This window comes from Bos mutus, chromosome 19, assembly GCF_027580195.1.
Source record: "Bos mutus isolate GX-2022 chromosome 19, NWIPB_WYAK_1.1, whole genome shotgun sequence".
Taxonomy (NCBI): Eukaryota; Metazoa; Chordata; class Mammalia; order Artiodactyla; family Bovidae; genus Bos; species Bos mutus.
This window is the reverse complement of record NC_091635.1, coordinates 37,589,303-37,613,786: the sequence shown is the minus strand read 5'-3', so window position 1 is coordinate 37,613,786 and position 24,484 is coordinate 37,589,303. Positions and strand designations below refer to the sequence as shown.

General features: G+C 63.9%; 2 protein-coding genes across 12 annotated transcripts in view; one reads left to right on the top strand and one right to left on the bottom strand.

Annotated features, from left to right (window-relative positions):
- Window positions 1-1,080, top strand: part of BAIAP2 (BAR/IMD domain containing adaptor protein 2) — a 63,580-nt gene extending 62,500 nt beyond the window's left edge. For all 7 annotated transcript variants that reach the window (XR_011468023.1, XR_011468022.1, XR_011468020.1 and 4 more), the window contains one exon: window positions 295-1,080. Coding sequence is in view for 1 of the 7 variants with exons in the window: in XM_005907645.3 (XP_005907707.1) it covers window positions 295-364 (70 nt within the window). In the remaining 6 variants the exon portion in view is untranslated. The remainder of the gene's footprint in view (window positions 1-294) is intronic.
- An 879-nt stretch (window positions 1,081-1,959) lies between these two features.
- AATK (apoptosis associated tyrosine kinase) overlaps window positions 1,960-24,484 on the bottom strand; it is a 39,420-nt gene continuing 16,895 nt past the window's right edge. For 2 of the 5 annotated variants that reach the window (XM_070390204.1, XM_070390207.1), the window contains exons 2-14: window positions 18,078-18,211; window positions 14,953-15,100; window positions 12,613-12,692; window positions 11,856-11,974; window positions 11,575-11,662; window positions 10,507-10,640; window positions 9,147-9,231; window positions 8,953-9,074; window positions 7,429-7,578; window positions 4,307-6,968; window positions 4,068-4,215; window positions 3,693-3,878; window positions 1,960-2,855 (exon numbers count right to left, since the gene is read on the bottom strand). In XM_070390204.1, coding sequence (XP_070246305.1) covers window positions 2,815-2,855; window positions 3,693-3,878; window positions 4,068-4,215; window positions 4,307-6,968; window positions 7,429-7,578; window positions 8,953-9,074; window positions 9,147-9,231; window positions 10,507-10,640; window positions 11,575-11,662; window positions 11,856-11,974; window positions 12,613-12,692; window positions 14,953-15,100; window positions 18,078-18,211 — 4,097 coding nt within the window. In that variant the 3' untranslated portion in view covers window positions 1,960-2,814. The other 3 variants (XM_070390205.1, XM_070390206.1, XM_070390208.1) reach the window with 3 other exon arrangements.

The window sequence follows — 24,484 nt, the reverse complement described above, 5'->3', positions numbered from 1 at the left end:
GGGGCTGCCTCAGGCCGCAGAGAGAGGACTGGGGCGCATGTGGAAGGAGCAGAGGGCCCTCCCAAGCCGACTCGCTCTGGGAGGGCCTGCGGTTTGAAGCGGGACAGGTTTGGGAGCAGAGGGTGGTGCACTGAGGCTCAGCTGGCCTTGCAGGCGGGGCCTCCACCACCCCCAGCTCTGAGCTGGGAGGCTGACTGGGGGCGGGGGTGGGGGTTGGTGCTGTCCACAGCCGCAGGGCAGCACGCAGCGCCTCTCCTGAAAACCACTGAAATGGCTCTTCTCTCCTCTCCCCAGGAACCCCTTCGCCAGCGTCCAGCTAAAGCCGACAGTGACCAATGACAGGTCTGCCCCACTCCTCAGCTGACCACCGCGTCTGCACCCACTGCCTGTGGGCCCCTCTCCCCCGCCCTGCCCCGCCCTGCCCTGCCCCCTGTTTTGTTACAATCGGCTTGTTCCCTGTTAGAGAATTCCCTCCTTCCAAACCCTTCTGCCCCGACCTCAGTCTGGCCTGGGCTGGACCCTGGCCCTTCCCACAGGGTCAGGAGGTGGCACCTGGGCCATGGTTGAGGAGAATAAGGGGGGCTGGCCCTGGGGCCAACCTTTCGGATCAGGCATGTCTGTTGTGTGGGCCTGGGAGCCTCCAGGGTGCACAGAAGGCCATCCCATCGGCTTGTAGCTGCAGGGGAGCCCCTGTCCGGTCAGTCATGAGGCCACTCACCTGTGCGTGCCTGCAGGCAGGACACAAGGGCGCGGGGAGCGGAGGGCCTACCCCTTTGTCTCAGAAGACGGATTTATTAAGAACACGTACCTCCGGCAGACTCTTGCCTGGGCCTCTGCTGGGTCTCCCTGTGCCCACTGGCAGTTTGGGGGGCTTCTCCCTGCCCAAACTCCCACCCAGAAATGGCTGCAGGGGCCCACCTCTCCTCCCTGGCCCCGAGGAGGGGGATCAATGCTGTGGCCTGGGTCCCCAAGCTGTGTGCCATTGAGGCGGTCCTGGGCCAGGACGCCTGGGTGAGCCTCCCCCATTGATGCCCTGGCTGCTTCCCTATTTCAGCTGAAATACAAGATTTTAGAAACTTTCCTGGGTCTGTGGTATTTGACGTTTGAAGCTGAAATACAGCCAAGCTAACCACGTTGGTGACAGCAGTCCGTATCTTAGGAGATGTCCCAGGCAGCGCTCGCTCACCTCCCAGACCCTCCAAGGAGGTGCTTAGGAGCCCTGCCCCACCTTCAGCCTGCCCACACCCCAGAACACAAAGCCAGGATGGGTGGTGGGGGGCGGGGGGGCTCTCGGGAGGTCTCTCACCTGGGGGAAGCTGGAGGCGGGCCAGGTGGAGCGAGGCAAGGTCCTAAGACAGATGGTCAAGGTGGGGGTGCACAGGTGCCCCACCTTGCTCCCGGCTCACCACCCCCTCCCCCTGCTGCCCCGTGCTGAGGGAAAGGCGGGGGCAAGAGCTTCCCAGACGGGTCCCCCCACTCAGCCTTTCCTAGGCAGGGCCAGCTTACCAGGCAGGAAGCGAGGGCTGCAGGCGTCAGTCCCCCCGCCCTGCTCTGGGAAGACACCCCCACCCGGGCACACTGGGGGCCCAAGGTCACTGTCTCCCTCACCAAGGTGTGCCAGGGACAGTGGGGTAAAGAGGGTGGCCTCCCTCCTGCACTCACCCAGTGGTCACAAGGGACTACAGGGACCCCACCCCACCCCAGGCCCTGTCCTGCCCAGGGCTTCATCTGCAGACTCCAAAAGAACACACACGCTTAGCATGAAGGCTTTTTCCTTAGCTTTGATTTCTCTTAAAAAACAGACAAAAAAGGAACAAGATCATTGTACCAGCATCCTAAGCCTCAAACTAATAAACAAAAAACCCAAAACAAGTCCCCGCCCACACCCTGAAAGCAACAATAAACTTTACGTCTCTTTGGCAACAATAACTTAAAAGCGTCCCATATCCGTTGGCTCTGACAACAGCAGTTACAAAAATACTCCCTGTGCTGCCCCACCCCTTCCCACTGCCCCCACTCCTGCAGCAGGAACCCCCTGGCACTGACCATGGGGTGCACCCACATTGCTTTGGCAGCTGGGCAGGGCTGTGGACTACCTTGCAGAGGGGAGCCATGGGCACCTCCAGATGGGGCTGCAGCAGCAAGACTGCGACCTGAAAGCCCCCCATCTTTCAGGCTGCCCACCTCGGCCCCTTCGCAGGGCTCCAGTGGGACCCAGACAGGAGCCAGCCCAGACCCTGTAGGAAGGGAGAGCTTACAGTCTAGCCGACTTGGTGAAGGGGAAACAGCCACCGACTTGGAGCAGGGTCACCTGATCCAGGTGACCTCTTCTTGCACTGAGCAAACCCTGAACCGGCAGAAGGGGTGAAGCAGGCAGAGAGAGGCCGTCCCAGCGGGCCTGTGCCTGCCCTCTCACCTGCAGCGGGCACACAGCAGCCTGCAGTGCACCATAGGAACCATGGGCAGGACCAAGCAGTCTGACAGCAGGGGCCAGGGCGGAGGGGGCAACTGCGGGGGCAGGGGGAGGGCTGTAGGGCATCCCTAGGGGCTAGCAGCAAACCCAAGTGTCCAGGACAGATCTTGCCCCCAGGGCAGCACGGGGCTGCTGTGCACAGATGCTCCACCATCCAGGGCCAGAGAGGGGCCTCATCCCGCCCTGCTCCTGCAGGGCGCGTGGCAAGGGGACACCAAAGCGCTGGAAGCTGCTGCTGCTGACCACGGCCAGGATCAAAGTCCCCACCACTCAGTCCATCCTCGCTGCCGCCAGGGACAGGACCAGCAGAGGCTCCGAGGGGGGCAGGGGCCGCCTGGGGCTCAAGCCTCTTTACAGCTGCCCCCAGCACCTGCTGTAGGACCTGGCAAACACATGAGTGTTTGAGGAAACACTGGGGATTCAGGGACTCCCACCTGGCCTCGATCCCTGGCTTGGGGGCCACTGAACAGCTAAGGCTGCAACAGGCCTGCCAGCCTGCTTGTCTAGGTGGGAGCTAGATAATTTATCCTTCCTACCGCATCACCAAGGACCTGGCCCAACAAAACTCAGCATCTGCCCTCTGAAACTCTCCTAACAGACCCAAATAGGACTGGGCTGCCCAGGGTCACATGCCCACCTCCTGGTGAGCTGTGCTTGTTTCGACATGCCACTGTGTGACAGGCGGCAGGTCCTTCCCTAGCAGCTGCAGCCACAGGTCAAGGGCAGCAGGGGGAAGGGCTGGGTCTGCCTGGGGCACAAGACGACTAGGGGCATCCTAGTGGAGCTGAGCTTTCAGGGAAGCCTAGCAGAATGGGGGTGGGAGGTGAGGGCAACTGGGCAGGGATGAGCCCACTTGGTCTGAGGCTAACAGGGGTGGAGCTTGGAGGGAGGGACGAGCGAGCTAAGGCCCCTAAGTAGGGCCCCACCTGGGAACCTGAACCACCACCACCATCACCATCTCCCCTGGACAAGCACCATCAGATCTGAGACGTGCTGGGAGGGAGCGGGCATCTAGCCTAGTCCTGGGAGGGCCCAGTCAGCTCTGTCTGGAGCACTACATCTCCCCAGGGAGGAGAGGACACACACTGAGGTGGCCACAGTAAACAGGCCTGACGTGATTTGACCTCTCCGAGCCTCAGTTCCCCCATCTGAAAACTGAGCTTGTCCAGAAAACAAGAAATAATGAGCACAGGGCCTCGGCGCCCAACAAGTGCCTTACCTCCCACGGACCCGGAGTCCGAGTCGGAGACGTGCGTGATGGAAAAGCGGGACGCAGGCGCTGGTGAGACGGTGAAGCGCGAGAAGGGGCTGGGCGCGACGGACTTGGGAGTCTCGGCGGGGATGCGCGAGGCCGGCTCTTGGGCCGACGACAGCATGAGGCCATCATTCCACTCGAACTCTCCGTCTGCGAGAAATCTGTAGTCAGTTGTGGATAGGATGGGATGGGGAGACCCCGCCCAGAGCGTAATGTCACACCCTGACCACGCCCACCAAATGAGCCACAGGCCACGTCGCCCCGCCTCCACCAGGGCCCCCCCCCGCCCCCCGGCCCCCCGCCCTCCCCCGCCCCCGCTTCGCCCCGCCCCTAGCTCACCCTGTTCAGTCGCAGGGCCTTCGGGGGAGGGGTCAGCCCGCCGTGGCCGGCAGGAGGCACTGGGGGAGCCTGGGCTGCCCACTGGGAACGTGGGGGGTAACTCCTTGGCACCAGGGAAGGGCTCCCCGAGCTCTCGGGTGGGGCTTTCCTGGGGGAATCAAAGCAACACTTGTCGCCCAAGGCTTCCAGTCCCACCACAGACCCCCTCTCCCCACACCAAGCCCAGGGCGGCTGCCCACCTGGTCAAAGAGGTAGACAGTGACGTCGTCGAAGAAGGACACAGCTTTCTTCTTGCGCTCCAGGTCCTCGCAGAAGGCCTCGGACAGCAGGCTCGGCATCTTAAGCAGGCTGCGCAAGTTGCGCGCGCTCTGGCTCTCCGCCACCACCACTGGCACGGGCGGCACCTCCTCCTCGCTCTCCTCACTCGGCTCCTGGATGCTGTAGCAGCGGAGCTCTTCATCCGACTCGTCACTGTCCTCGCTGTCCTCCTCTTCCTCCTCAGGCCGCCCCTCTGGGGCCACAGGGAGTCCAGGCAGGGCCAGGCAGAGCGGGGTTCTGGAGGCACCTGGGCCCCCGGTCCGTTCCTGCAGGTTTGACCCTGACAGCAGACCCAGGGTCTCCTGGAGCTCCGGGCGGTGGCTTTCTGAGCTTGGCCGGACTGGAGTCAGCAAGAAAATCTTAGAACTCACGGGGCTGGGCATGGGCGGCACCTGGGCTGGGTCTTGGGGCCAGGGAGGCTCCCGCCCAGGGCCTGTGGGGCAGGCGCTTGGCTCTGGGGAAGAGTCCTCAGGCAGTGACAGTGACAGCGGCAGTGGTGGCACCTCCCTGGGTCCAGTGCCCTGTGCCTCCCCGGGCACCCCCAGCTCAGGGGAGGGCTGTGCAGACTGCAGCCTGGGGCTCTTCGGGCTGTCCAGATCAGGCTCTGGCCTGGGGACCGGGACACCTCCATGCTTCTCCTTGGGGCCCACGGGGGGCTCTGGCTCCGTGTCCAGGTCTGAGAAGTAGGCGGAGTCACGGTAGGGATTCTTCTCGCTGAGGCCACCTAGGGAGGCAGAGAGCCGAGTCTCGGGCCCCGGGCTCTCACCCTCTGAGGCCAGCTCCCCAAAGGCCTCGGGCTCACAGGGCTCATGTGCCTCCTTGAGTATGAACTCAGGGGACTCGTAGTTCTCCGTGTCATAGCCGCTGTCCAGGGCTCGGAGCTGCCCGCCAGGGGTGCTGACAGCTGATGGGCTGAAGACCTCACAGCCACCATCACTGGCCGAGGACGGGATGTCCAGGGAGTCCAAGGAGTTGGGGGTCCCCACCTGCTTCTGCAGGGAGCGGAAAGCTGGTGTCACGTCTAGTTTCTCAGCCTGTGGGCCGTCGCTGGACAAGTCAGTGAAGACACCAGAAGTGGCCTCGGTCGTGTCCTCATCTTCACTCCTTGGAGCCTCCAGCTCAGGGGAGCTGCTGCCGCTGTCACGGGTCTGGGCTGGCTCGGTGGCAGGTGCCTGGCTTCCAGTGGGCGTGGGTGAAGCAGGCAGGGTGGGCGGGGTGCTGGCCTCCTCAGCAGGAAGTGGGGCTCCCTCTTGGGATGGGGATGGGATGGAGGGAAGGGGCAGTTGGAGTCCAGCAGAGCCCTCAGCCTCCTCTGCAAGCCTGGGCTCTGCCTGGGGGCTGTCACCCCCACTTATGGCTGCCTCTGTCCAGGGAGAGGCAACCAGGCAGGGGGCAGGTGTCAGGCCCTCAGCAGGATACAGATGGGAGAGGCCAAGGCAGTGGCCCAGCTCCTGACCCAAGGAGGCCCCCTTTGGCCCAAGGAGAGACTCTCTGGGATCCTCTGGGGTCAGAGGATGGCCCAGCTCAGGGACGGCCCACAAAGTCTGCTTCATACCAGGGCAGCAGTCCGTGTAGCCTGAGAGGCCTGGGACCCAGGATTCCGGTGCTCGACTGCCGCTGTTGTTGTTGGCAGAAACGTTGGAGCTCCAGTGTCTATACTGGGCGGCTCTGGACGCCTCAGCCTCCCCCAGCTCCTCCCCACCTGGAGATAGTCGGTCCCCAGAGCTCCGCGAGGGGGATGTGCCCAGTGGGTCCTCAAAGAACGGGGGGCAGAAGGCCCCCACACCCCAGTCGATATCCTCGGCTCCAGGCTCCGCCAGCATCGGTGTCTCCGGTGAGGGTGAGCGGGAGGCGCAGGACAGGTCACGGGCGCGGCTCTTGCATGGGTAGTAGTCGCAGTGGCCCCAGGGGCCATCCGCGGGCGGCGCGTGGCCGAGCAGCGGCTCCATGACCAGCGACGCGGCCGTGCTCCCGTCAGAGTCATCATCGTGGTCACTACCATCGGGGCGCAGCGCGGCGGCAAGCGTGCTGGGGGCACAGCCAGTGCAGTCGGGGTCATGGTCCGCGGCAGGCGCAGGGTCTTCCAGGCGGATGAAGTACTCACTGCCCACCGAGGGGCTGTGAGCGCTGAGCACAGGCACCACGCCCGGGGGCGCGCCATCCGGGACACAGAGCTCCTGCAGGCGCGCGTCTCGGCCCGGGCTCAGGGCGCCCTCTGGTGGCGGAAAGGCCTCGGCGCCGCGGCCCGCTTCCCACTTGTACTCAAAGTTGAGGCCATGGCTGGTCTCAGTCACTGTCAGCACGTCGTCGCCCTCCGCGTGGAAGCCGTCGCCAGCGAACTGCTCCAGCAGCGGGAAGGAGGAGGTGGCGAGCAGCTCACCCGTGCCCCCCAGGGCCAGGCCTGCCACCCCTAGCCCGGCACCCGCGCTGCCCCCACCGGGCCGCAGTGAGCGCCAGCGCCGCTCGAATTCCTCCTCTGCCTCGGTGGCGCCCTTGGCGCACAGATAGGACAGCAGCAAGTGCACCTCCTCGGCCGTTGGCCGCTGCTCAGGCTGCAGCCAGCAGAATTGCATCACCTCGTACCTGCGGGAAGGGATGCCCTGGGGCTCAGCCCCTGCCCTCCCCCACACACACAGGTGGTACTGCCCAGCCAGGACCCCAAGCCCCTAAGGAGTGAGCCAGTCTGCCCCCAGCCAGTCTTGGTTCCCCTCCTGCTCACACTCAGGAGCCCCTGGAGGTAGTTAAGGGAATCTCCTAAAATGGGCTCAGTGATGTGGGTGATGGCATGGATCAGGGCACAGTTCCCAGAGCTCATTCATCCCTGCCAGGCCTGCAGGCAAATCTGTTTGGGGTAAAGAAGCCATTCCACTGAGGGCACGGGAAGTGGCCCAGAGGTCACTGTTAGCCAGGGGGCAGCCAGGGCGAGCTAGAAACCCAGGTGGTCAGGAAGAGCCACTTAGGCTCTGGGGACCCAGAGCACCCCTCTCAGCCTTGGCCTTCCCACCGGGGACACCCTACCCCTGCCTGGCACCGGGGGCCTCACCAGCGGTCGGAGAGAGTCAGCTGCAGCTGAGGCTTGGGCAGCTTAAGCTGCTGTTCTCGGACAGCATAGGCCAGCACCTGCCGGTCCGAGTGGTGGGGGTAGGGCTGCGCTCCCAGTTCGAAGAGTTCCCAGATGGTCACGCCCAGGGACCTGTGAGGATGACTGCTATCAGAGGGCTGTCCAAATGTTCTCAAAGCCTTGGATGCCAAGGGCAGCTCCCATCATCACACCCGTGACCAGAAGATGGCGCCTTCCTTCAGTAAACGGGCAGGATGTGCCACCTGAGCAGGTCTGAGCCCATGCCCGGGGTGCCTGGACAAATAAAAGCCAGACTGGCCTCCCACCAACCAATTCCATTTGTTCATTCGTTCATTACCATGCTGGGCTGAAACCCAGACACTGCCAGGGGCAGGAGCTGCCCTGGAGAAGCTCCCGGTCCCGCCAGGCTCCTGCGGAAGCTGGAGGGAGGGAATGGGGGTGCCTAGGGACACCCCAACCAGCGTAAGTGGGCCAGGGGAACTGGCCAGGCAGTCAGCACACTGGGAGGCTGGGAGAAGGCAACTGGGATCCTTCCAGTGGATGGTGGCTTCCGCCAGCTCCTGGGTACCCCAGGCCATCCTGGGAGGCTGGGGGCATGAGGGACAGAGAAGGTTTGGCAACAGAGAAGTCAGAGTGGCCTTGGCCAAAGCCATCTGGGGACACCAGTCAGTGTGGGTGAGCGAGCAGGCAGGGGAGAGTCAGCCACATGGAGAGTCAAGCGGGGAAATGGAGTGTCCGTGTCGGGGGCACAATTAATGGCTCAGGAGAGACCCCTGGAGGAAGGAGGGCTGAACCCTGGATCTAGGCCCTGAGGGTTCATCAGGAGCAGAGGGAAGCCAGACAGGCCTCAGGCTGGAAGGGAGCAGGAGGGGGAAGCAGAGATGGGTCAAGACCAGGAACAGGGGCCCACCATGGCCAAGCCTCCAGAGGCTGCAGTACTGGGTCTAAACACCTGCCCAGCCGAGCACCTCCAGGCTGTGGTCACAGGAGACGCCCAGCCCCTACCCACCCCTCTCATGGGAACAGGTGCTACCACGACGCCCCACGTCTCATCAACTTGCTACTCTGACCCTTCCGTCTCCGGGCGTCTGCCCAGTAGATCCTGGAAGGGGAGAGGAGGGCAGGGCTTCCTCCACAGGCCCTGCAGCTCTGCCCGCCCCGCTGCCGTGAGCCTTGGCACCAGCAGCAACAGGTGGCTCCAGAACCCCCACGACCTCACCTGGGGCCGCGTTTGGCCACCTCCTACGGAGCAACAGGGCTGGACAGACAAGCACAGCCTCACACACGTGGCCTTGCCCTGAGTGGCCAGTGTGCCTCCCCCCAACAGCAGGGAGCCTGCGGGTGGGCAGGTGGGACTCAGCCCCTCCATGCCCCCGGTCCTCACGGCACGTTCATTCAGCTCGGGTAGGGCAGCCGTGAGGGCTGCGGGCGCAGACAGGCAGGGCGTTGTCGGTGTCCTCACAGGGGCCGCGGGCTCACACTTACCACACGTTGCTGGCCTTGGTCTGGTCCACCACCAGCAGATTGCAATGCACCTCGTCCACCAGCTCAGGCGCGATCCAGCGCAGCGGCACCCAGAGCTGGTCAGCCGTCACGAAGTAGTCCTCCTGTTGGCAGGTGGGACAGGGTCACCCCAGGCCGCACGGCTGGCCCTGCCCTGGCCCGGCCCCCCCACTCACCCTGTATTTGCCGTGAGACAGGCCGTAGTCGCCGATCTTGACCGTCAGGTCAGCCGTGAGCAGACAGTTTCTCAAAGCCAGGTCACTGGGGGGCGGGAGGGTGGGGTCAGCCGGCAGTGCCGGGGGGAGGGGTGCGGGGTGGGGGCGCATCCAGGACACCGAGGGGGCTGGGCCGCTTGTCACCAAGGGTGTCCTGGGCTCAGTTCGATGGGTGAGTATAAAGGGGCATCCGAGAGGCTGCCCTCCCCTTTCCAGAGCCCCAGCCTGGACACTTCGAGGGTCTGAGTGGACGGGCAACACACTTTGGAATGCAGACAAGGGACACAAGGCCCAGGGCCGGCTGCAAGGTACCCGAGGGCCCTCCTTGGACGGGGCCTCCCTCACTGGAAGCCGATCCACTCCCCTGCTTCTCCTCAGACACCAGTCTGCTGACCTGTCCCTTGGGGGCAAGCCAGCCCGGGGACACAGCAGTCTGCTCCAGCCCACTACACTGCCACCCTCCACTCCCTGGAGGCAGGCGTCAGTGGAGAAATGGAGAGCCAGAGGGTCCTGCCCCAGCCCTGTCCACACAGGGCCCCAGGCAGGGGGTGCTGTGGAGTGCCCACCCAGCGGGAATGCTCACCCCCACCTTTATCTCCCACCCAAGGCCAGCCTTGGCTACTGGCTTCTCCCTTGCCTGCCTGGTGGCCCCATGGGAGTCTGGGGCCCAGGGCACTGGGCAAACGTGGGCTCAGCACCCATCGGCCAAAGTGCTGCTGTGCCAGGAGCCACAGATAGGCGCTTGGGGTGGGTGGGGTGGCGTGGGGTGGGGTGGGCTCGGCGGGCAGTCGGGAGGCTGGCAGCTGCCCTCTTCAACAAAATCACTGATGCTGGAGTTGCGTGTGTCATCACTCAGCACCAGGATATTGTTGGGGAGGACGGCCCGTGCGCTGTCCAGGGCTGGCGGGGCCACATCCATCGCCACTTCTTCAGGCACGCCCCCCCCAGGCCAGACCCTGGCCCATCTTTCCAACTTTGGGGGCCAGGGCGGGAAACAGGACAGAGCCACCCCTCCCCCCGGGCCTGAGGGAGACAGAGGAGGGCAGGGCCAGCATAGGGCCACTGGGCAGCGCTGACCATCATGGGGGCCAAGGACGGGTACCTGCCCAGGCTAGGTGGACAGAGGGCGTCCCCTTGATTAAGCCTCCTGCAGAAGCAGGTGTCCAGCTCCCCTCTGCCTGGTGCTTTTTATTTGATAAAATCCCTTTGCACGGTGGTCCCGAGAGACCGAACAAAGACTGGCCAGTTCACTGAGGCCCCGCCCAGCGCCCGGAGTGGGGTGGAGGCCGGCCGAGCGCCCGCGGGCCACCCCCGCCCTCACCTGTGCACGAAGTTGTTGCGATGCAGATGCAGGACGCCACAGGCCACCTCGCAGGCCATGCGCTGCAGGGTCAGGGGGTCGGGCGCCATGGCCTCGGCCACCCGACAGCTCCGCAGGTAGCCCTTGAGGTCCCCCTGTCGAGAAGGGCAGCACCGTCACCTGCCGGCAGGGAGCGGCTGCCCGCCCCCCCGGGCCCTTCCTCCCCAGCAGGGCCCATGGGAGACCAGGCGTCCTGCTAACTCTGCGGGGCTGCCACTGCCCAGTGAAGCCCCTGTGTCCGCTCCCCAGATACCAGCCATCAGCAGGATGATCCTACGGGCAGGGGACACTTTCCCCAAGCTGACCCCTGGCCCCAGGCAGCCCTGAGGGCCAGCGGGGCCACATCCCGCCTCTGGCCACATGAGCTGTGACACCAAGCCTGGACAGAACCCAGAGCCGGTGACCAGAGGGTCCACGGGCAACTCCCTGACCTGCTGACACCACCCAGCTCCAGGGGGCCCGACCATCCTGGGGAAGCCCTGGGAGTCCAGAAACTAGACAGCGGCGGGACGCATGTCTGAGGAAGGGCACCTCCCTGTGGGCAGGCGGCTCAGCTGTGCGTGTGTGCATGTGTGTGCATCTGTCTGTTTGTCTGTCTGTCTGTAAGGGGCCCTGCGAGGCCATTAGCAGGCTCAGTCACGGCCGGAGACTAAAGTATGAGCGAGGCTGTGGACCAGACGTGAGGGCTTTGAGCCCCCCAAGCGGGCCGGGGTGCCCCTCGGGAAAACCGCCGTGACTCCGAGCAGCACAGGCAGATCAGGGACGCAGCTGCCCCCACCCCAACCCCAGGCACCACGGAGGCCCAGCCCTGACAGCCGCCATCTCTATGGCAGTGGGGTCACCTCCCTCCTCCCCCAGGCCACTTCTGGAAAGCAGTGGTACAGGGCCACCTGGACCCCACTTTGCGGGGGATGTGAGGCCCACAGGGTGGGGCTGAGGGGTCCCCGGCTCCGCCAAGGCCCTTCTGCAGGATGCCAGTCCCATTTTCCAGAAGCGCAGAGCAGGGACTGGGGGGAGCGGGCTACTCACCATTGGGCAGAACTCCATCACCAGCAGGTAGGGCGTCACCTCAGCGCACTGGGCCAGGCACTGGAGCAGGTTGCTGTGCTGCAGGGCCCTGCGGGAGCCAACAAGCAACCCTTGACTTGCACTCAGGGCAGGGAGGGGGTGAGGGGCGAGGGGCGAGGGGGCAAGGGGGCTGGCTCTGCAGGGCACAGAGCTTGCCTTTGTCTGCAGGGCCCATGCCCCTACCTCCTGGGCAGTGCCCCACCCCAGCGCCTCCAGCAGAGCCAGTCCCCAGGGCCACCCACCTGTAGGGCTGCGCCTCCTCCAGGAACTGCATCTGCTCTTGCACACTGGCGCTCGCCTTCAGCTCCTTTACCACCACCTGGGTGCTGCTGATGCCCGAGTTCACCTCCCCCAGGAATACCTGCGGGGCAGGCATCGCCAGGTGGGCAGACACCACCCTCCCCAGGCTCCGCCCCCAGCCTTGCTCCTCCGGCCAAAGCTTGGCTCGTTCTGTGCAAGTTGGGAGCGTGCTAAGTCGCCTCAGTTGTGTCCGACTCTTTGCAACCCTATGGACTGTAGCCCTCCAGGCTCCTCTGTCCATGGACTCCTCTGTCCATGGACTCCTCTAGGCCTCAATTTACTCATCTGCAAAATGGGTTCCGGATCCCTCCTAGGCAAACCCTCCTGGCTGTAATACTCTCTCTTTGGTATCTGCCTCCCCCGAGGTCCCTAGCTGTTCTCAGAGCTCTGGGTCTGCCGTGAGGAAGATGGACCCACCATGCCCCCTGCCTGGTGCTCAGGGCGAAGCCACCAAGATGCTGCTCCCTGTCCCTGCCCAGTCAGAGGTACCTCCCATAATGATACCAGGATCTGTGAAGAAGAGGTGCCAGATCCGGAGGCCCCCAGGGAGGGCTCAGTGGGTGTACCTTAAGAGGGGACCCCAGGACTGGGGAGGTTTCTAGAGGAAATATGTCTCCAGCCCGCCCACTCCACCTGCCAGGCAAAAGGGACCATGCTGCCAGCCTCTGCCACCACTGACCCCCTGGGACAGCAACTCACCTTCCCGAACCAGCCGTGTCCAATCTCCTCCAGGTACAGAAGGCTGTGCCGGCCCAGGTCTGTGGACTTGAGCAGCTGCACTATAACAGGGCAGGGGGCTCAGGGATGCCAGCTCAGCCTCCATCATCACCCCATCTCTCACCTGTCCCCTAAAGAGGCTGCCTGCCTGCCTGGCCTGTTCTGGGGAGCCGCCTGGATCCCTCTGCTCCCTCCTGATGGGGGCTGCCATCGGGAGCAGGGTGCCTGCTGCCCTGCAAGCCACACCCGGGCATGTTTCTGAGTGGATCTGGGAAGGCTGTGCCCCCACCTACAGGGACAAGCCAGGCTGGAGACAGCGGGGCCTGGAGCCGGGACCAGCTCACAGGCAAGGCCAGGCAGGCAGTGTGGCTGGGGCGGAGGCCTTGGGGAGGAGGACAGTGGAGTGGCCCGTCCCCTCACCCCTGCCACAGGCTGGCATTCCAGCGCCAGGCACCCCAAAGGCTCCTTTGTTGGGGGCTGCTTGGCACAGCCCTGTACGGAACACACTGGGCCCATTCTCCTGCGGGCTGGGCGGGGTGAGGTCAGCAGGGAGGAAGGGTCAGTGAGAGCCCCAGAGGAAGGGCCAGAGCTGCTGAGCCCACCCACACACTGCCTGTGCCCCAAGGGATTCCCCGAATTCTGCTCCCACGCCAGCTGCCCAGAGGGCCCAGGAGGCAGGCTGAGCCAGCCAGCCAGTGGAGTCCGAGGGTGAGGGGCTGTTCCTGGGGACTGCAGACCCCAGGCAGTGCTGACCTCGAAGCTGAGCAGAATTGGGGGTAAGGGGTCCCATTGGGCCCTGAGTCCCGGGGCTCCTCCCCCTGGGCCCCAGCCTGCTGCCCCCTCCACCTCAGCCTGGCGTCTCCCCAGGCAGGCTCAGCATCCCTGACAGTGGACCCTGGGGCAGTGATGGAGGAGAGCATGCCGACTGCCAGTCAGTGGAAAAGCTCTCTCTCCTGGCAGCTGCACGGGGCAAGGTGGGCTGGGCCAGGGGTCTTGGGGTCTGCACCCAAGGGGCAGAGCCCATGGAGCCAGGCTGGGGAGCCTGAAGACTGGGCCTGGCTGGGCCATCTTCCCCCACAGTGTAAAGGGGTGGCCCTTGCTACCCGGGTTTTTAATCCTTAACCTCCAGGTGGGTTGCTCTCCCAGCTTCACCGAAATGTCTACCCCTCCCCGGAAGCAGAGTACCCAACAAAGAGCAGAGCAGAGCTGTAAAATGGAAAATGTGATCACTGCCCTCCCCTGGGTCTCTGTCCCCCTCATCCCCAGGGACAGTCCCCTAAGGGATGGGAGAAGCTGGGTCTCAAAGATTCCTCAGGGTCCCACATACTGCCAGGGGCAGTTGTCAGGCCCAGGCCAGAGGTGCAGTGTCCCCTGAGGGGACCCCTCGGTCCACACCGGCTCCCAGTGTCAGCACAGGGGAGACGTCCACAGTCACCCCGGAAGGTCGGAGGGCCTCCTATAGCACCACCCTTCCTTCAAGACTTCATAGGGTGCTCCTGTGGGCCCTGAAATTCCTGCCTAACTGGTGAGTTCTCCTCCAGGAGACACTGGTGGGGGTGGGGAGCGATGGTCATGGGGCCTGGGGGCAGGGCCCAGCCCTGAATCTTGGAAACCCCAGACCAGGATGAAGGCTGGGATTCAGGGTGGGCAGCATCGTGAGCAGGACCCAGTAGGGCCCAGAACACAAGCCGCTGGGACAGGCCAATATCACAGGCCCTGGTGCCAACAGAGCCCCCCCAGCGCCTGACACCCCACCCAGTGCACCTAGAGGAGCTGGGGGCAGGCCCAGGCCTGGCCGTGAAGCTGTCGGGAAGGGTTCCCGGGGCTGGAGACAGCCTCCAGACACAACTGGGAGTTCTCAGAGCACTGGATCAGGTAAAGGCAGGTGCAAAGCCCAGCTTGGCCACGGACCTTTAACCTCTATGGTTTGGGCCCTGCATCTGCCCTGGAGGTGGCCAGCCTGGTGGGGGACCACGGGATGGGGCTGGCGGAAGAAAAGGCAAGGAAGCCGAGGCTTCCGCCTGCACCTGCCCCCACCCAGGGTCCTGAGCGAAAGGCTCCACCCCAAAGAGCCCCTCCCTGCAATGGGTGGGCCCTGCTCCTGGAGCCCACGTCCTAGGGACCACGGAGAAGCCCCTCCTCCCAGCACACCAGTGCCCATCCCAGGACCAGACAGAGCAACCCCTGCCCCTTCACCCAGCAGCCCCAGCTGGCCCAAGCCTGCTCACAGCGCCCCAGGTCCCAGCAGAAGGGGATACAACCAACCCTGTGCCTCCCCTGAGCCTCCCACCTGGGCCCACAGGGCAGGGGGGTGTCACTCACCTGAGCGCCCGGGCTGCTTGGCCATGGGCAGGGAGACCTCGGTGAGTGGCAAGACGTACACGTCGGGCCCGTTCTGAGCTGCTGTGGCTGGGGAGCCCTGTGCCGAGAAGTCGGCCGCGTACTCTTCCCCCTCGGCATTCTCAAACTCCTGGGCCAAGCAGGCGACACACGCGGTGAGCTCCAGGGCTCCCCAGAACGGGGAGGGTCGGGGGGCAGGGCGGGGAGGGAACAAGGGGTGCAGGCCAGCTCTCAAAGGCCCCTTTCTTCCCAGGGCCCAGCTCCCACAGCACCCCTGCCAGCTGCCTCCTCCACCCACCTCTTCTCCTCGGGGCAGAGAACAGACCCCACTCCCTGCCCCGCTCCCCCCTCCCAGGGACACCAGCTGCCCCAGGAGGGCAGGGTTTGTTTTGTGTTGGTTGAGGGGGAGGTTGGGGTTTGTCCCCCATAAGCAGAGCCTCAAGGGTGGGGGCTATGAGCCCCAGGGCAGCCGCGCCTCTGCCGGCCTCAGCCCGTCCACACCAGGCCTACCAGGCTCAGGTGGAGGCAGGCAGCACCAGCCCCTTGGTGGCAGGGAGTAGGGTGGGGCGCGGCTGGAGGTCAGCTGCCCTGGCCCATCCAGAGTCGGCCCCGGACTCGTCTCAGCCCCCCCACTTCCCTGCAGCCTTCGCCCTCGGTGGGGCACTCACAGTCAGTCGCTTCAGGGTCACGGCTGGAGATCCAGGATGGGGGCTCCATCATCCCCCCAACTCTGCCCCAGCGAACAAGCAACTAAGTGCCCAGCCTCCGGACAAGCAGCATTCCTGACAGCCCATCTCCCCAACCAGTTTCACCCCAGACAGGCGCTGCCATCTGCTACGGCTGTCTGCCTGCAGGGCCCCGGGACCTTGACCCAGGTGGGCCAGCATCCATCCTCTCCCCAGACTCCTTAAGAGCCTGGCCCTGGGCACCAGGCTGGGTCCCTCCTGGGCCTGGCTGCTATGTTGAACTTCACGACTTCCCACCCGCCTCTGTCTGAGGAAGCCCCCTCACATTCCTGAGCCATGGCCAAGTCCCCCAGGAGCCCTGGGCCAGAAGCAGAACCCCAGTTCCAGCGCCACAGGCCTGTCTGACCTGGACTGACCACTGCCAGGCGGAAAACAGAAGCCAAGGGTCGCAGGACTTCCCCAGAGCTGCAGTGGGGCCACCCCGTGGACAGGCAGCTGGCCTGGGAGCCAGGAGGCCTGGGTTCCTCCCCCAGTGCTGAGACCCAAGGACCCTGCTTTCTCTGGGCCTCGATTTCCTCGGCTGCAAGGAGGAGGCTGGGAGCCCTCTGGGGTGTCCCTGCGGACCTGTCCTGGACTGCATCCTGAGACAATGGAGCCGCTGGGGACGAGGTCTACAAGGGATTCCCCCTCCCCAGGCAACCACCCTGGGGCCATCAGAACCACTCTCCTCGCCCTGTAATCCCAGGTGGGACTCTGAAGAGGGCACAGATGCCCACCCCCACCCCCAGGGGCCTGACCCCAGCCCCAGCCCCAGCTGGTTACCTGACGCTGCCACCTGGAAGCCCACCGGATGGAGCCAGCACAGCGGGCGATCAGGTAGGACAGTGTGAGCATCGTGGCCCAGCCCCTTCCCCAGTGCAGCTCCAGGTGGGGGAGCCCGGGCAGGAGCCTGCTGCACAGGCTGGCCCTCCCACGGAAGCACGCTGGTGCTGGAATGTTCCGGGCACCATGTTCCCAGGAGGTGAGGAGGGCACGGGTAGGAGGGGGCCACGCTGGCCCTTGTTTGGGGCCTTGTTCTCACAGCACTCTGAGGAGGGGCTGACTTATACAACCCGACCCGGGCCCCTGCCCCCAACCCAGCCCTCCCCTCCTCCACCTCGCCTGGCGCCAGGATCCTCCAGGAAAATGCCAGCATCACTCTGGCCCAGCCCACTGTGCCTGCAGACCATGGAGACACCACAGGGGCTTGGATGTGGACCCGAGGCTCCTGGGGCCATGGCCCTGCTGCCCAGGCCCTGAGCTTCCCCGGCCCACCCCTCAGAGGGCTCTGGGAGGATGACCCGGCCATGAGTGTGGCAGAGATACCTTGGTAAAAGGCAAGCACCAGGCGGATTCAGCTCTCCTGGCCCCCAAGTGGGGAGGGCACTATCTTCTAAAATGAGGGTGGCATGGCTGCAGTGTGGGTCACTCGGAACGGGAACAGTGGTGGGGAGTGGCGCTACGCTGGGCCACAGGACAGCCCTCCCCCCGACCTTGCCGGCCCAGGAATCTGACCTCCAGCCCAGGGCGGGCAGCTGAGGGGGCGGGAGAATGACCACAGGCAGCACCATGTGCTAAGTCCGCAGAACTCGGCCCACGGGGCTGGGGGCGGGGGCCCCAGATGGGCTCCACAGTTCCCAGCTTTTTCTCCTGGTCCTCCACGCTCAGAGGACCAGAAGCTGAACATGGGGGCAGCCGAGGGCACTTGTAGGATTGGGGAACAGCACCCCAGGGGATGCCCCTCGGCTACCCTCCTTAGGAGGCACCTCGGCCCTGGGATCCAGCCCAGGATGACCCGGGAGCTTAGCCCCGCCAGGGCGGCAGCCTGAGGAAAGGTGGCCCAGTGTCCAGCCGATGCTTCAGAAACAGCAATGATGACTCCTGCTATCCCTGCTCCATGATTCCTACACAGCACACAATCCTTTCCTCACGGGCAGAAAAACCCCTGGGTAAGGTGACCCCAGCCAGAGAGCTGCTTGGCAGGATGGCAAGTGTGTCTGGGCAACTTTGGTCTTCCTTTGCTGATTCGAATGAACAGAGATTCAAAGAATTGCTGAGCACAGAGCCTCCGCCCACCACCCTGAGGCCCCTCCTCACTGTCCCTGGAGGCACAGCCCACGGAGGCCTGGCCCTGAGCTGGGAGGTGATGGTAATGAGCCCCTGTCCCCATGGGGGAGACTCAAACCGGGGGAAGCAGTGGGAGGGGTCCCTGACAACCCCTACGCCTCTGTCAGCTGCCTCCAGAAGAGGGGCTTATGGGGTCCCAGGCCTGGGTTTCCATGATCCCCAGGCAGCCCCAGGAGGGAAGGCAGGCCAGTGCCGAGTGGATGGCAGAGGGCTGGCCCTGGGGACCCCGTCCTTAGCCCCCACCCCAGCCCTCACCTTGAACCCGATGCCTCCCTTCTTACAGCACAGGCAGGCCAGCATGAGGGCAATGACGGTGAAGAGCCCGGAGAAGGACACGGCCACCACGGACAGGGAGGACGACCAGGAGAACTCGCTGAGTGGGGCGCCGTCTGCCGAGGGAGAGAGCGGTGATGAGCAGCTCTGCATCCCCGTCCCCACCTGCACCTGGCCCCCAGGGGCACTCAGGGGCCAGCTGGACCCTATCCCTGGCTCTGTGCCTCCCCGACTTGCTGCGGTCTGAGCCTTAGCACCTCCACCCTTTTGCTCCAAGACCCGGTGCTCGGAGGCACAGCCGCTAGGCCCAGGGCAGGTGGACCCTGGGGGCGGCCACAGCAGCCCAAGCCTGCCATCTGCGGCCGGCCCCTGGGCACCGCACTGGCCTCGCCAGGGGACACAGGGCTGGCAGAGCTCCCATTTCTGGGGGTTCATGGACAGCCCCCAGGGAGCTCAGGCTCTCAGGGCTGCAGGAACCCCCTCCTACACTGGCCCTTCTGGAGCGGGCCCCTGGGGCTGTCACATTGCCCTAGCTCTGGGGTGACACTGGTAGAGGTCATGAGACCCCGGGGGTGTAGGAGGGGGACCCAGGCCCCACTAAGTGGGAGAGATTGAGGGCCTGGCTGCTGGCCACATGCCAGGCTCTGGGCCAGGAGACACAAGACCTGTCCGATCTCTGAGGACAGGGATGTCACTTTACCTAAGAAGGACAGACAGTAGTGCTCCTCCATGCAGCCTGGCATTTCCAAGTCACCCTCTTACCGACTCCCACTGAGGGCCCCCCAGTGCTGTTTCTGTTCTGAGCACAGTGGGATCCTGTCTTCTGCAATGCCTGGTCCATGTGAATCCCTCATGGCTCACCCTCACCAGACAGGGAAACTATAGTGCCCAAGACAGCAGAACGTGACCCCCAAACACACAAGCATGGCCCCCAAGATAAGGTTCCAAGCTGCCCTCATGCCCCTGCTGAGCTAGAGCTCTCGGGAAGTTCAGATCATCTGGTGCCCACAGGACGTTGTGGTCAGGACGTGGTGGTGGGGCCAGCCAGATGTCCCCTAAACTCTGGGCTGGCAGCCCCACCCCTGGGCTGCCCCCAGTCCCTCCACTCCAGCTCCACTGCATGCCCCTTCCCCAGGGACTTTCTCTGTCTGAGGACTTTCAGCCCCTGAGGTTTCCTGCCTGCCCCAGCTCCTCTGCCCACTAAGCACCCCAACCCCTCGGTTCCCAATAGCTGATCCCTCAGAGCCATGTCACCCCACCTGCCATCACTGGTCACTCAGGTCACAGCAGGTCTCAGCAGCACCTCACCAGGTCCTCACGGGCACCGAGGTGGCTGCCATGCCTGTCTCCACTGAACAGGAAGAAATGGAGGCTCAGTGAGGGTGAGGAGACTGCCTGAGGCATCACAGCTGACCTCTGACTGCTGTGCCTCTGCTCCCGGGCCTTCTGCGCTGCCAGCTGATGGGGTATCTGGGAGGGCTTCCTGGAGGCAGTGTGAGCCCAAGAGGCTGGAACAATGGCAAGTGTGGCCTGGACTCCTGCTCAAGCCTCCAAGCTCATTCTGGATATCCACATACAGGGAAGAGAGGCAGGGCTGGGGGGACCAGGTAGGAAGGGTCACCATGGCAAGGGAAACCAGCTCAGCCTGCCCCCACAAAAGACCTCAAAATGTGGGCTGTGTCCCCCAGTCCTGTGGGGCTATGAGCAGATACCTTCACAGGGGCCTCCACAGGCCAGGTTTCAGGTGTGCGTACGTGCATGGGCACATATGCAAACACAACCCCCACCCATTGTGTAAGGCCCCCCCGCCCCCGGACTGGGCTTTCCCACCCAAATAACCTGTACTTGCAGGGTGCCAAGCAGCACTGGCTGCCGCAGGAAGCCACAAAAGCCCCCAAGGATGTGCCGTTGCCATGGTGACCCATGGGCACTCAGCAGGCTCCCCTCCCGCCACCTCCGCCAGCTCACGCACCCCTGCACCTCCCTAGCCTGGCTGGTCCCAGGGCCTGGAAGGAGGCAGCAGGCACCAGGCAACCTCAGGTGGCCAGCCTTAGCCTCCACCCTCAGTCTCCTTGATGGTGCTAGTACCGGGGTGCAGCCTTCCTGTGGGTCCCCACAATCCCTCTGCAGGCCCTGGTCACAAAACTAGGCTGAGGGTAGGGGATATTCAGCATGATATTCCAGACTCAGCAGCAGAAGGAGGGTGGGAGGTGGGCCTCCCCCACCACCCAATGCCCACGCCCCTGAAAGTGGACCTGCAGGGATGGGGAGACCAAACAGATGGGCAGAGCCAGGAGTGGCTCTGAGAGGCTGCGGACTTGAACTTTCAAATCTATAAAACAAGCCAGTTTCTGGATCCCTGCCAATGCTGGAACAGTCAAAACCCTGCCCCGAGACTGCAGAAGGTGACGGGAGTGGTACCCTCAGAGCCACTTTGCACATAAGGTCATGAGGCCTGTGGAAGCTAGGAGACTGCTCTTGGTCCCCAGGCAGCTCGTGTCCTGCCCTCCAGCATGAGGGGATGATCCTGGGGGAGAAGGAGGGTTCCAACAGCCCCTGGGCAGCAGGCAGACCTGTCCCCTCCAGGGTCACCCCGAGACCCCAAGGCCACACAGAGGGGCCACTCAACCCCTTCCCACACGTAGGCTTCACTCACTCAAGTCCTGCGCCCCGGCCACCCCCAGGAGGGAGCCGCCAGCGCCCTCAGCACCTCCCGCTCAACTTCCAGAGCCTTTCTCCATGCCCACAGGCAGGCGCCTACAGCCCAGGCCCTGCTGGCCATGAACCTGTGAAACAGACCAAGGTCTGTTGTGTCAACACAGCAAGAACACACTACAGGTACTACATGCACACACACACACACACTTTCTTCCAGGGCCCTCAGTAAGTCTTCTCAGGAGATATCATCAGGCCACTTTAGAGGTAAGAAAACAGACTTGGAGAAACTGTGGACACATCCAAATGCTGATAGGAATGGTCCTTGAGGGCCTGAGTGGGCCCATTCCTGACTCCAGCTCACTGTCCCTCCACCACCCACTAAAGATGCCTATAGGGAAGGCCTCACATGTACCCTCAGGATGGACACCCACTAACAGCCAGCGAGACCCGTGTGGGGTCTTGTTCATGACCCACCTCTTCCCAGAGGGCAAGAGGGGTCAGCACCTCATTTCATTCTTGTGACAACCTCAGCGAGAGGGGTGACTGCCAGGAACGCTCTCTGTGTCAAGGGCCAGGCAGACACCCAGGACTGGAAATACCAAAAGCCTGTGCTGATGGACAGCGGGAAGGGAAGGGGGCCAGGGCCATAAAGGGCACCGCAGCCCGTCAGGCTGATGCTGGGGCAGTGGGGGCCGAGGAGGGGGCAGAGCAGCTGCAGGCGGGGACTCGTTCCACGGAGCAGATAAGCAGATAAGCCAGACAGGACGGGGAGCAGGAAGAGCCCGAGGTGCCCCGGCCGGGTGGTGGAGTCCGGGGTCACGGACATCCGGCACACCTAGGGTGCACGGGTAGGTACGGACGTATGTCTGTGCTTGTGCACCTGCACACACGTCCTTCCTTGCTCCGTCCACTGAGGGAGACTTCCAGCATGACCCCGCATCCATCCCCCCAGTGCCAGGCCGCTCACACAGCAGAAAGATCATGTCATCACCAGCACGACACCGCGGGGGCCCAGGAAGACAAAGGCAGCAAACGGCTTTGTTGTTTGTTTCAAGAAGGAAAAACCCATTTGAACAAACCTCAAGTCATCCAGCTCTGCAGCAGCGAGTGTCCAGCCACAGCTTTGCTCCCGGACTCTGAGCCCTTTGCCCTACTGTGGCCACTCACCCTAGTGTGATATTAACCCCACTCGAGCCCAGCACAGAAGGCCCACTTCCAACCAGACCCCAAGCCCAGACGCCTGCCGCCCTACCTTGGCCTGGGGGACGACTACACAGCCAGCAGGAGGGCAGGCCAGCTGGGTCCTGGTTCCCTCACCTGAGCTTTGACCACGGTGGCACAGGGGACCCTTGGCAGTGAGGCATCAGCTGGTGGGGTCCTTGCTGCCCACCAGGTGGCACTCTCTGGCTGTTTTATGTCCAAGGGTTCAGCAGGGAGAGCCTTCCTGAAGACACTGGGCAGGTGAGCAAGGATTGGAATGCCAGGCCCTGGATGTGGGTGTGAAGCCCAGCACACACATCACCACGCCCACCCCCTTCTGTGACCATGAGGGGCTCCAGGAGTGGGGCTGGGGGCTGCAAGGCTGGGTGTCAGGTGCCAGGCTCCCTCCGGGTGGCCAGGGTAGGCCCCTGGATGTGGGAAACAAATGCTCTGCTTGGTTGGGGGACTGACATAGCGGGATGCATGCCGCTCAGGGGTCCAAGCTTGGGCATGCTGTATTTGGCACCCACCAGCATCCTGGCACACAGCCGCAGCTAACATCCCGTGTTACAGGAGTTCCCTAAGGTGCTGCCCCGCTGGCTGGCTGTGCCTGGGCCCCACTCGGGGCTTCCCCAGGCCTCCACGGGTCCTGTTCACCATCACAGGACCCACCTCTGCAGCACCATCACCAGCGGTCCCATCCCTGACCCAAGACCCTACCCCCAAAGCAGAAGTCAAGGCCAGACCCTCCTGGCACCCACAGCTGCAGCCCAGCCCCACAGACGCAGTGGCCGTGCGTGGACAGGCGCTGCCTCAGAGGGCGCTGGCTCCCAGGGCAGCTCATGGTCAGGGCCCGCAGGCTGGGGTACCCAGTGCAGCTCCAGGAAGGGGCGGTCAGGGCCAGAGGTGACAGGGGACCTGCTAGGCAGAGGAAGACCAGCTCCCTGAGAAGCCTGTCTTCTGGGGCACTCAGCCCTGTGGGGCCCAGCGCTGTGGTCCTCCCCACCAGAGAGGGGCACCTGGCATGCCTGTATACCCTCATGACCTTGTACCAGTATGAGGGGGCTCCGGGTTGTGGTGGGAAGAGGCCACTTGCTCACCCTCCCCAGGCTGGGCTGGGACAGGCAGGACAGCTGGTCGGCGCAGCAGGGCTTCCCTGGGCTGGAAGCCCTGCCCCTCACCAGCTGTGGGGCCCGGAGCCTCAGCTTCCTCGTCTGGAGATGGAGCCACCCGACCCCGAGCGTGCAGTAGAGTGCCCCCTGCCCTCCTCCACATCAGTCCAGCTCCAGGCAAGGGGTTGAAGGGTAGGCTGAAAAGCACAATGCTGGCTGAGCAGAGGGCACACTCCTGCCCAGAGGGCCCGCCAAGATTATAAAAATAACCTGCAGACAGGACCTTCCTGGGAGCCCAGTGGTTGAGAATCGGCCTGCCAGTGCCAGGGACATGGATTCGATCCCTCAGCCACAGAGCAGCCGAGCCCCCGCACCCACACTCGAGTCCACGTGTCGCAGCTACTGAAGCCCGCGTGTCTAGAGCCCGTGCTCTGAAACAAGAGAAGCCAGCGCAGTGAGAAGCCCGGGCACCTCAACGAAGCGTAGCCTCCACTCATCGCGACTAGAGAAACCCCACAAACAGCAACGAAGACCCGGCGCGGCCAAAAATTTTTTAAATTAAATTAAAAAAAAAAAAAACCCGCAGACCCAGGTGAAGTTCAGACCACCGAGATCAGCTGGGAGTGGTCAGGGGTGGCCCTGCAGCCTGAGACCTTGGTTGTACCCCATTCAGTGAGCCCCCACCCCTGCACCTGCCCACCTCCAGGCAGGAAACGTAGCCCCCATGGGCACCCGGATCCCAGAGCCCGTTCAGGCCCCACTTCCCCAATCTCCGTTCAGCTGGGATGGGGGAGGGCTCGCTCAGCACACACAGGGCAAGGCTGGCAGGACAGCAGGATGGCTGAGTGCTGGAAAGTTCTCTCTTAGGGTCCATTTCACTGTCCAGGTCTACCCTGGGGCTATGCAGACCTCCTCCTGGCTGTGTCCAAGCCTCAGCGCCACCAAGGCAGGGCCAGGACACTCATGGGGTGTGGCCCCCATGGAGTGGGGTGAGGCTCTCACTGCTTCGGCTCATGCCTGCCTCCTGAACCCTGCCTTCCAGGGTCTCCCGGGTCCGCTCACTCGCCATGTGCCCCACTCAGTCCCTGGAGCCTCCTCCCCAATCTCCAGCGGCCCGTGGACACCGGAGCTGCTCTGCAAGCTTCCTTCATCTGAGCCACCCTGGGCAGGGGCAGGTGGCCTCAATCTGAGCCGCTTTAAGCAGGGGCAGGTGGTCCCCATCAGAGCCACTCTGGGCAGGGCAGGAGGCCTCAATCTGAGCTGCTTTAAGCAGGGACAGGTGGCCAGAGAAGCCCTTCACCAGGAGGAGGCTGGGTGGCGAGTCAACCCCACGGGCTAGGTTCCTGCCAAGCGGCCGTGGGTGTCTGCACACACCCCTCCACCGTTGTAGGGCTCACTCGCATGAAGCAGTCCCTTTCC